This window comes from Coccidioides posadasii, chromosome 1, assembly GCF_018416015.2.
Source record: "Coccidioides posadasii str. Silveira chromosome 1, complete sequence".
NCBI classification, from domain to species: domain Eukaryota; kingdom Fungi; phylum Ascomycota; class Eurotiomycetes; order Onygenales; family Onygenaceae; genus Coccidioides; species Coccidioides posadasii.
The window spans coordinates 5,857,122-5,868,293 of record NC_089407.1 but is presented as its reverse complement, the minus strand read 5'-3'; the positions used below and the strand labels follow the sequence as shown (position 1 = coordinate 5,868,293).

The following is an 11,172-nucleotide window of genomic DNA, read 5'->3' as shown; positions in this document are numbered from 1 at the left end:
ATTTTAAGCGTATGTACTCCGAAATGCGTTCGCTCCTCGGAGGGTGGCGATCCCCGCAGCTCCACAGTTTCAGGATGCTTATCAAAAGCCTAAAACGACAGGGTGGCGGGGCTCTTCGTGGGGAGTGTCCCGGAGCGACATCACAAGGCACTCCATTTTCACCCAATTAACTAACGGGGGCTGGCCTCCTCTGTTTCGACGATTACTTCATCGGCAAAGTTCCTGGCACAACTCCATGGCCTCTCGCGCGATACTATTTAGAACGACGGATTTCCCGCCTTGATATCCTCCCCCTCCTTTTTTGCTACAAGAGGAGGCAAAAGGGGCGCCCATACTTACCGGAAGACATGGCACTGGCTGTACAGCTGTCCGAGCAAGAACTGGCCCGAGAGGCTCGGGCTGCCCTTGCTGCAGTTACAGAGAAGTACGATGATACGCTTCGATTCTACCTGAATGGCACCGAAGTCACGCTGGACTCTGTAGATCCGGAGGCGACGCTGCTGGAGTATCTTCGAGGAATAGGGTTGACAGGGACCAAGCTGGGATGCGCAGAAGGCGGTTGTGGAGCTTGCACCGTGGTAAGGAACGGTATTATCAGGCGGGGGTATGAGTGGACAAACGAGCTTTTCTAACGATGATGTCTCATTTTTAAGGTCGTTTCGTACCGGAATCCGACAACGAAGAGAATATACCATGCTTCTGTGAATGCCTGCCTAGCTCCGTTGGTCAGTGTCGACGGCAAGCATGTTATTACTGTCGAGGGTATCGGCGACGTTAAGAATCCCCACCCCGTCCAACAAAGAATAGCGGTGGGAAATGGAAGTCAATGTGGCTTCTGTACGCCTGGAATTGTTATGGTATGCACTCTCTTTTCTCGGGCAAAGCATCCTATTCAAAGCCTGGTCGCTGAACAAACCGACTATAGAGTCTATATGCCCTTCTCCGCAACAATCCAAGTCCCTCCGAACACGATGTTGAAGAGGCATTTGACGGAAACCTCTGTCGGTGCACCGGATACCGTTCAATATTAGATGCTGCTCAGTCTTTCTCCGCACCAAAATGTTGTCAATCAAGCGGAGGAGGTGGCTGTTGCATGGAACGGGGTTCTAAAGGCTGCAGCAAACCCGAAAAGGATGACAGCACTCTTTCTACAGTGAAGCAGACATTCAAAGCGCCCGAATTCATTCCTTATTCCCCGGGCACGCAACTGATCTTTCCACCCGCCCTTCACAATCACAAACTACTCCCTCTGGCATTCGGAAATAAGAAGAAGCGCTGGTATCGACCTGTGACCCTCCGTCAGCTGCTAGAAATCAAGAATATATACCCTGATGCCAAAATCATCGGAGGAAGTACAGAAACTCAGATTGAAATAAAATTTAAAGCTATGGAGTATGCCGATTCAGTGTACGTGGGTGATATACCGGAACTGAAACAGTATTCCTTTAAAGATAATTGCCTTGAGCTGGGAGGAAACGTTTCGTTGACGGATCTTGAAGATATCTGTGACGAAGCGGTGAAAAAGTTTGGGCCACTCAGAGGGCAACCTTTTACTGCGATCAAGAAACAAATTCGTTATTTTGCTGGACGGCAAATCCGAAATGTGGCCTCTCCCGCTGGTAATATAGCCACTGCTTCTCCTATCTCCGATTTGAACCCTGTCTTCGTGGCCACGAGAACGACTTTGATTGCAGAGTCTCTAGACGAGAAGAGTGAGATACCCATGTGTAATTTTTTCAAAGGATACAGGTCCACGGCTTTAGACTCCAATGCGGTTGTGACTGGATTGCGAATTCCTGCGAGTCAGGTAAAGGGGGAATTTCTCAGGGCTTACAAACAGGCTAAACGAAAAGACGACGATATTGCTATCGTCAACGCAGCGCTGCGGGTATCTCTGGACGATTCCAACGTCGTAACTAGTTCCAACTTGATTTATGGAGGCATGGGGCCAGTGACCATGCCAGCTCCGAAGGCTGAAAAGTTTTTGGTTGGCAAACAATGGACTGATCCTGCCACTCTCGAAGGAGTGATAGATTGTCTTGAAAGAGACTTTACCCTTCCATCGTCTGTTCCAGGGGGAATGCCGACGTACCGCAAAAGTCTTGCCTTTGGATTCTTTTATCGGTTTTACCATGACATCTTGTCGAACCTGCAGCATCCACAGGCTTTCAGCGATGCCGATTCTGTACCAGAGATTGAGAGAGCAATTTCCATGGGCCAGAAGGATCATGGTGCAGCAGCCGCTTACGAGCAAGGTATCTTGGGAAAAGAGACTCCGCATGTCTCGGCGCTGAAGCACGCAACTGGGACGGCCCAGTACACGGACGATATTCCGACACAGAAGAATGAACTTTTTGGCTGCCTTGTTCTTTCAGGGAAGGCGCGGGCCAAGATCCTGAATATTGATTTTGACCGGGCTTTGGATATTCCTGGGGTAGTGGAGTATGTGGATCATAGAGATCTGCCGAACCCAGAAGCCAACTGGTGGGGTCAGCCGCCAGCCGACGAAGTATTCTTTGCGGTCGATGAAGTACTCACGGCCGGACAGCCGATTGGCATGATACTTGCAACTTCCCCAAGAGCGGCCGAGGCGGGATCTAGAGCGGTTAGGATTGAATATGAAGAGCTACCTGCGATTTTGAGCATTGAGCAAGCCATTGAGAAGGATTCATTCTACGATTATAAACCATATATAAGGAATGGAAATCCCGAAGGCGCTTTTGCAAAAGCCGATCATGTGTTCAGTGGCACATCCAGAATGGGTGGCCAAGAGCATTTCTACCTGGAAACGCAGGCTTGCGTTGCTATCCCAAAGCCAGAGGACGGGGAGATGGAGATTTGGAGCAGCACTCAAAACCCTACAGAAACGTAAGCTGTCCCTGCGGCAACAACATTCGTTGCTTGTCCTAATGGTATATTTTAGTCAAAAGTATGTTGCAAATGTAACGGGCGTCGCGGCCAATAAAATCGTGTCTCGAGTAAAACGCCTTGGCGGAGGTTTCGGCGGCAAAGAGTCGCGATCGGTTCAGTTGGCATGTATATGTGCAGTAGCCGCTAAAAAATCAAAGAGGCCTGTCCGTTGCATGCTTAATCGGGATGAAGACATGATTACCACTGGGCAGCGTCACCCTTTCCTATGCCACTGGAAAGTTGGCGTGACGAAGGAAGGGAAGCTGTTAGCCTTAGATGCAGACGTCTATGCCAATGTTGGTTATTCCCGCGATCTTTCCACGGCTGTTGTCGAACGAGCGTTGTCGCATATAGATGGCGTCTATAATATCTCAAACGTCCATGTTCGGGGCTATTTATGTCGCACGAACACCATGTCTAACACAGCATTTAGGGGCTTTGGGGGACCTCAAGGCATGTTCTTTGCGGAATCTTTCATTTCCGAGATCGCCGATCATCTGGATATTCCTGCAGAGGAGATTCGCCAGATAAACATGTACAAACCCAACGAAAAGACACATTTCAATCAGGAATTGAGAGATTGGCATGTTCCTCTGATGTATCAGCAGGTTTTGGACGAGTCGGACTATGCGGCTCGCCGCAAGACGGTCACAGAATATAACAAGGCTCACAAATGGTCCAAGAGGGGCCTGGCAATCATTCCGACAAAATTTGGTATCTCGTTTACAGTAACTTTTCTAAACCAAGCAGGGGCACTGGTGCATATCTATCGAGATGGCAGTGTCTTGGTTGCACATGGTGGAACAGAGATGGGCCAGGGTCTCCATACCAAGATTGTAATGATAGCGGCGGAGGCACTCAAAGTTCCTCAGGCAGACGTCCATATATCTGAGACAGCCACTAATACCGTGGCGAATACTTCGCCCACAGCTGCTTCAGCCAGTTCGGATCTTAACGGCTATGCGGTTTTCAACGCGTGCCAACAGCTCAATGACCGCCTCCAGCCTTATAGAGAAAAAATGCCGAACGCGTCGATGACGGAACTGGCAGATGCGGCATACCATGACCGTGTAAACTTGTCGGCAAATGGATTTTACAAAACTCCAGATATAGGGTATAAGTGGGGCGAGAACACCGGGCAGATGTTCTACTATTTCACTCAAGGAGTGACCGCTGCGGAAGTCCAGATCGATACTCTGACTGGCGACTGGACGCCTCTTCGAGCCGATATAAAAATGGACGTCGGACACAGCATCAATCCAGCCATTGATTATGGGCAGATCGAGGGCGCCTTCATCCAAGGCCAAGGGTTGTTCACAACAGAAGAGAGCCTTTGGCACCGTGCCTCCGGACACCTCTTCACTAGGGGACCCGGCGCATATAAGATCCCCGGATTCCGCGATATCCCCCAGATTTTTAACGTGAGCCTGCTAAAGGACGTCGAGTGGGAAAACTTGCGCACAATCCAGCGCTCTCGGGGTGTCGGCGAACCGCCTCTGTTCATGGGAAGTGCTGTGTTCTTTGCAATCAGAGACGGCCTGAGAGCCGCTAGGAAGCAGTGGGGTGTGGATGATGTTTTGAGCTTATGGAGTCCGGCGACGCCGGAGAGGATACGGATCAGCTGCTGTGATCCACTTGTGGAGAGAGGGAGAGTAGAAGATCGGGGAGATGGGTTCTTTGTCGTTATCTAGGGGCTGGGTTCGCCACGTTTTTGCTATATTCTTCAACCACATGTTCCACACACAGAGAGAGAGAGAGCGAGAGTTGATGATCGTCCGTATTTTGTTGCGCCGTGCTTTTGCCGTGATTCTCCCGTAGTCTGTCGAAATCAAGGCATATTTGGCCCGGAAAGTTGGCCAGCCATTCAGAGGCCAGTTTAGCAAAGCCGTGCTTGGCCTCGTTCTGGCCGACACTCCATCGGGTCTCATCCAACTTCACGCCTTCACATCTCCAGCTGCTGAGGGGTGGTAATACCAATTGGAAGGTAGGAGCCGCTATTTGAGAAAACTTCTTTCGTGGTGAACTGTACTCACCTGCAGAAGCTTGGGACTTGTCGCTGGTCTTCAGACAGGCTTTTAAACAAAACCGTGGTTCCATGGAAAATACGGAAAAGCCATGGTCAGCTTTATCATGGCGAACCAGGCTGTCGGGCGCGGCGTGGCAAGAGTTAATCTGTTGCTGTTGATTAGCCTTTCTAACGAGGAGCGGAATTACCGGCGTGCCATCTTTGATTTTTCTTTCTTTTTTTTTTTTTTTTTCTTTTTTTTTCTTTTTTTTCGGTGTCTGAATACATTCCCCCTAAATCCACCTACTTATGCGGACTGCGATCGCGTTCTAAGACCGTTTGTCAGAGCTGTTTTGGCAGCTTTTTCATACTCTGACTCCCTGACACTCCTTTCAGAACTCTTCCTGCAGAATGCGATGGGACTTTCGGTGACTAGCAACTGCACGGCAGTCATCAGAACTGCTGTCAAAGAAGAATGGCTGATTCGCTGCAACCCACGGCGCTGACGATCCTTATTGTGTTTCCGAGCATCAGTATTGGGATTGTGGCCGTGCGAATGCTGTCGCGAGCTCTAGCAAAGGCTTTTGGTTGGGGTACGTGAGCAACCAGTGTATATTATGCATCTATATAGATCTGACCCGAGTATCCCCGCTAACTGCGAGTCGCTTTGCAGATGATGTCCTTATTCTCATTGCTTTAGTATGCCAGAGCGCTCGAAAACGTGGGCGTTAAACCTTCTAATGAGTCCGGCAGGGGTTAGCAATCACGGAAAGCGTTTGTTATTCTCTATGTATGCCTGGATTGGAGCCTTTCTTTTTAGCAACGATATTACATTGGTCTGTCTACAAGAAACCGGCACTAATTGACTTAATTGGACCAGTCATCAAAGCCATCGGGCTCGGATATCACTTTTACGATATACCTTTGATGACTTCCCAGCATCTAAACAAAGCCCAAAAATACAATGTAGCACTTCAAGTGGCATACTATGTCGGCCTTTTCTTCATCAGAGCATCCATCATTGTCTTCATTCTTCGACTCGAACAGCTACGGAAATCGGTACGATTACAGCTTTGGATCCTCCTCTCCATTAGCACGGCGTTGATGGTTTCCACGTTATTTGCGGATCTGTTCCAGTGCGGTTCTTCTGTCGCTTACGGGTACGATTTTCCGATAAGTATTGACCCTGGGAGGTCCCCACCCCGTTGCATCAGCCGCGCTGCGTTGTTTATTACCGTATCAATCATGAATATATTGCTTGATTGCTGGACTTTGTATATCCCTGGTGCTATCGTCAAAGGAATGAACATGCCCAAAAAACAAAAGTTCATTGTGGTCGTTATTTTGGGTATGGGTGCAATGTGAGTCGGCCTGCGCCTCAAATTCCATGTTCGACATTTCGGAACTTCAGCTAATACGATATCTTTTATCATAATTCGCAGATCAACAATCATTGGCATCGCCCGTTTGGTAGTACTATCACGTTTTTGGATTCCCGAGAGCCTTGAAGTCTACCATGCTGCCATCTACACCTTTGGAAGCATAGAAATTAACATTGCAATTTGGGCAGCGTGCGCCCCAGCCCTAAAAACTCTTATCTCCCGCTTTTTCCCCCGATTCTGGTCTTTGGCCTCTCTTACGAAGGATAAAACCTCGACACTCCCTCCTAGCCCCTATGAAGGCGGCAGGGATGGCATATTGCTTCCACGTTTTGATGGGGAACCGTGTGTGCGTCCCAGGGAGACCGTGTTCGGGCGTCGGACGTCTCGCAGTGAGGAAGAACTGAGAAGGTTCGAGTATGACATGAATATCACTAAGTTGAGGAGGTCATTGTCAAGTCTTATACCTGGGTCCGAGACGTTTTCGGGACCTGGAAATAGGGATATGGAGTTATCGAGAATATGTAATTCTCCGACCAATGCCGGTGCTTCTTTCGGGAGCTCAGGTAGCGAGACGGAGGTAAGTGAGCATTTTCCATCTCCTTCAGGGGGGTGACTACAATTGCATAGTTATGCCTTCAGTTTGTTAGCATTTGAAGATCCAGCATAAACAAAACATTTGCCTTTAATCCAAGGCAGTTTTTTTGCACACAGGTTTCGGAATCAAAACTACAGGCTAAGATAAACACAAGGAGGTCTAAATTATCTTGTAAATTAAAGCAGATCGTTCCTTATGGTAAGAATTATGATTTTGTACCACAGCGCCGCTGCTATGCATCTATGTACTGACAACTATATGACACCATGCAATCCCCAAATCTCCGACAATGAATGCAAGCCAAGTAGCAAAATAGCAAAATGATGCAAGACGAAAGGGGTATGAAACAATAAAGTACATAAGGGGACGGAAAATGGAGTGAATATACCGTAAGGCTCAGTATTAACTTTGTTGTCTATTCACCAATTTCTCCCAGGAATCTCCAGCTACCGCTTCTCACTCCCATACATAACCTGCCCGCAACTACTCTCCCTGCACATTTCTCTATTCAACGCAGCTTCGTAGTCTCTTTGCCCTGCATACCCCAATTTCTGCGCTTGGTACTCCTCCTCATCCGTATCAGAGCCACGAGATCCTCCACGAACGTGTGGAGTCGTGCTATATTTAGGCGCTAAGCCGCCGTCACTGTTCGCATTTGGGACTCCTGTAAGAGGAACATTGTAGAAATCTGACATCTCCATAGACCCTACGGCATGCGCGGCGCGTGGTGCAGGTGGGTGGTATGTTGCATCGATTCCGCCTTCACCACGGGGTTTGTCCCGGCGAAAAGCGAGAGTGAGAGCACGCAGGACGGCGATGAGGAGAATCGCAAACCAAAGGGCGATTAAGAAAGTGGATATCAAAGCCTCGGTGCGAATTGCGTTTTCAATGGCTTCGGTGACACGAACGACAACGTGGGTGATTGCGTCGGCCGTTTTGTCGCCCGGGCTTGCGAGGAAGCTTTCGGGATCTGATTTGTTGTCGTTCGCGATGGACTCGACGGCTCCGAGAGAGAATGTATCGTTTGGCATGTTAGGGAAGTCAACATGGGCGTGGTCATGGACCCATGTTAGTGCTTTTTGTATACCTTGAATCTTGAGACCGATGAGGCAGTATAGGACATCTTTTATTGGGCCATGTAGGATCGTCCCTCCAAATGTGTCGTTGAGGACATCACTAGTTTTATCAACGAAGACATTTAAGGTGTCGTTGATGGAAGTGGTAGAGGTGTTTACCCAGCCAAACACTTTCTGGTTGATGTCGTCATTTGTATCGGCGATAACACGGTTGGTACTGATGGCCCATTGCTCAGAGGCATTGTTGAGGCTCATGACTACCTTGTCGGCAAACTGGCTAACCTCGTTTGTTAACCCAGGGACCTCTTTCTTGACAGCATGAAGGAGAATAGCCTGGCAAGCACAGGAAAACAGTCCTGCGATCCCGAGTGCGAGTAAAAAAAGAGCTGGAGTTGTTGTCGCATAGGCAACAATCCAACGAACGAGTACTTGTCTCCGGCCCGGCTTGAACCAACTGGCGATCTTCAACCCAGCAGTAGAGGTATATGGCCTAGAAACAATGTATACCACATCCATAGGATCGTGGTCATTCTTTTGCACAAGTGACGCCCGTTCTTTCATATGACGCCATCTTCGAATTTCCAAGAGGGCCATCGGGACGCACGCAGCGACAGCACCGGCAATCAAGACAGCAATAAAGATTTTCTTTGCTGTTGAGATAATGGACCCGATTTTGCCGAAGAAAGAGTTGATTCCATCGTTGTCGCCGCAGAAACTCAGTTTCTCTTTTTGCGGAACAGGAAATACTGAGCGGTCAAACTTATATTCTTCCAGTGACTGGTTGATTAATTTTTTAACCTCTTTAAAAGGATATCGAATAGCATCGTTTGCGAATTTATTAACTTCATCGAATGTCGGGATCGAATCGTTGATCTTCTTGAGACCTTCATCCAAGGAGGAAGGCAAACGAATTTCTTTCAACTTATCAAGATCTCCGCCAATATCAAGCTTTGGGGGGTCTTTCTCCCCGCCAAACGCACTGGTAATACTGTTGATGCCCTTAAGGAAGTCGTTAATCTTGTCTTCGAAACCATCGACTCCCTTCTCGATACCCTCGGTCACGTCTGCCAAAGTCTTGTTGAGAAAATCAGCAGCGTCCTCAACAACTTTCAGGGCGACATGCAGACTGCCGGAAACTGCAAGCGTAATAAGACAGAGATATGTTTGCGTCAATACGTTAACAAAGAAAACAACCACCTCTTCCACTCCCGTAACGGTCAAAAGCAACATGGACATAAGTCCATTGACTGCTCTCTCAACACCAGACGCAGTAAGTTCGTTAACTCCCTTGGACATATAATGCGGCATCGATGCCATCGCGCTTCCCATCGATTCGACGCTGGTACAGGCAGAGAGGGCTTCACGTTTTGCGGATGCCATGTTGTCATTCAATCCAGTGACAGCGATCAGAACTCGAGCGAGGACAAGAAGCAATAATATTGTCCACTTGTTGATCCATATTTGCGACAGTCGGGCTTTGAACCCGAGATAAGGCGTGATTGCCCCCGGGGGAGCTGTAGTCGGCGCGGGGTTCTGCATCATGGGAGGGTCGTGGGCGCCATATGGAGGCAGGCCAGGAGACGAGCGAGGAATAAAGCGTAAGAACTGCATGATAATTGAGTTGTCTAAAATGGCTACGGCCAGCGCATGTGGTAGAGCAAGGAATGATCTCTCGGTAGAAAAGACTTAAGTATGGGTTGCCAACTGTCTATGATGGTGGCAGAAGATGTAACAATTGCAACTTGTGTCAAACAAGCATAGAAAAAGTGGAAAAGAAAGGCAGAGAGAATAAGGACAGTTGAGGAATTGGAAGGGAAAGTATCTATAGTGCCGGCAAGAAGATGGCTATTCAGGTCGATCAGGTGTTATTAAGCTCTATTGAAAGGAAATGCCATTAAATGAAGGTTGACAAATGAAGTAAAAAAAAAAAAAGAAAACCCTTCATCCAGGAAGGGAAGATAATGGAGACAATAGGAAGAAGAATGAAATTATATTTTAAATTCAATACTGAAGGCGAGAGCCGGTCTCTTTATTGTAGAGCCCAAGGACAGTGACTCCATGCCATAGCGCCCGATCTCCCCGATTCTTCACGGGATCCGATGTTGTATCAGCTGCCAACGACAAAAACAGCGGGAACAAGGTACATCCCATTGCTGCCCGCTCCACAGCTGAAGTTTATCCCGATACTAGTATAAACAGAAAGACAAATAAGCAAGCGTGGGATATTTTAGGAGATACTCGGTTTACACCCTGTGTCTGGAGAACCCGAGTATCTGAGAGGTCGGACAGCAGCCACTGGTCCTGCAGAAAAAGCTCAAAGCTTGGCTGGGCGGTTAGCCACGACAGGAATAGCATTCCTCCAGCTCAGTGCAGGCTGGTGGCCAATCATTCGAATACCATGCACTTTAAGCATGACAGGCTAAGAAGCCTTTCACAGGGGAAATGGTGGATCATTTGAAGACATGGCGAATTGGAGACGGCGAATCCATTGCTTTCCTTCAGGATTCTAGTTCGAAGGGCAGCTTTGCAGATAGCCGCCGGAGGAGGTTTCATTGCTTCACCGTATGCTGGAGCTTGTCGCGATGAAGAGTTGCAAAACATGAAACACGCCCCGGTAGCCAATCAGAGCGTTTCTGTAGGGATCAGCCGAGAATTCACGCTAAGCCTCTTCACGGACAAGGCTTGGCCGTGTCTGGACTAGCGTGTCCGGGATGAAGATATTCCGAGGGGAGCTCCACCTGCCCAGTCCGTCCGTCCGTCCCTTCATTGTTTTCAAAAACACGGATGCACCGAGTATGTAACCAACTTGGCGGTTAATCAAACACGCAGACCAGGAGGCGGGTGCCCTTTTAGAGGGAAATTCCCGCCTCTCAGATGGGCTTTCTGGTTGATCTGGATATATTTTCGCCAGTGCCCAGCATAGTAGCATGGTATCTTTCTTTGGCTATGTTTAAAGGTCGGGATGTGTATGGCCGCAAGTGGTCCATTTCTGGTGATCCTCTTTGGGTAGAATAGGTCTCCAACACGGTCTGGAGGAGGAGGCTGTATCTCTACCTTGAAGAGACGTACCTTTTTGGAAACGCCAGGTTGGACTTGGAAGCCCGGAAGGATTCGACGATGAAGCTAGAATTAAATTAAGTAGCCTAGAGAAGTTAAGATGGGAACGCCCCCAAGATATTCTATCAGTGTATAGGCACGAGACAG

The 11,172-nt window shown here is 48.5% G+C and overlaps 3 protein-coding genes across 4 annotated transcripts; 2 read left to right on the top strand and 1 right to left on the bottom strand.

Annotated features, from left to right (window-relative positions):
- Window positions 1–174: 174 nt before the first annotated feature.
- On the top strand, window positions 175–4,843 carry D8B26_001705 (uncharacterized protein). Its single transcript, XM_003065679.2, has 4 exons — window positions 175–578; window positions 654–857; window positions 926–2,868; window positions 2,924–4,843. Exons 1-4 carry the CDS (start codon window positions 348–350, stop codon window positions 4,599–4,601), a joined length of 4,056 nt encoding a protein of 1,351 aa, XP_003065725.2. The 5' UTR covers window positions 175–347; the 3' UTR covers window positions 4,602–4,843.
- Window positions 4,844–5,187: 344 nt separating this feature from the next.
- Window positions 5,188–7,002, top strand: D8B26_001704 (uncharacterized protein). Of its 2 annotated transcripts, XM_003065678.2 has the most exons (5): window positions 5,251–5,508; window positions 5,589–5,614; window positions 5,669–5,705; window positions 5,796–6,276; window positions 6,358–7,002. In XM_003065678.2, the coding sequence occupies exons 1-5, from the start codon at window positions 5,391–5,393 to the stop codon at window positions 6,908–6,910; spliced, it is 1,215 nt and encodes a 404-aa protein (XP_003065724.2). In that variant the 5' UTR covers window positions 5,251–5,390; the 3' UTR covers window positions 6,911–7,002. The 2 variants fall into 2 exon arrangements, with proteins under 2 accessions (XP_065979694.1, XP_003065724.2); XM_066123619.1 differs by having other exon boundaries at window positions 5,188–5,508; window positions 5,589–5,705.
- Window positions 7,003–7,338: 336 nt separating this feature from the next.
- Window positions 7,339–9,579, bottom strand: PRM1 (plasma membrane fusion protein prm1; the record flags this gene model as incomplete). The annotated part of the gene is made up of 1 exon (XM_003065677.2): window positions 7,339–9,579. One exon carries the CDS (start codon window positions 9,577–9,579, stop codon window positions 7,339–7,341), a length of 2,241 nt encoding a protein of 746 aa, XP_003065723.1.
- Between the last annotated feature and the right edge of the window lie 1,593 nt (window positions 9,580–11,172).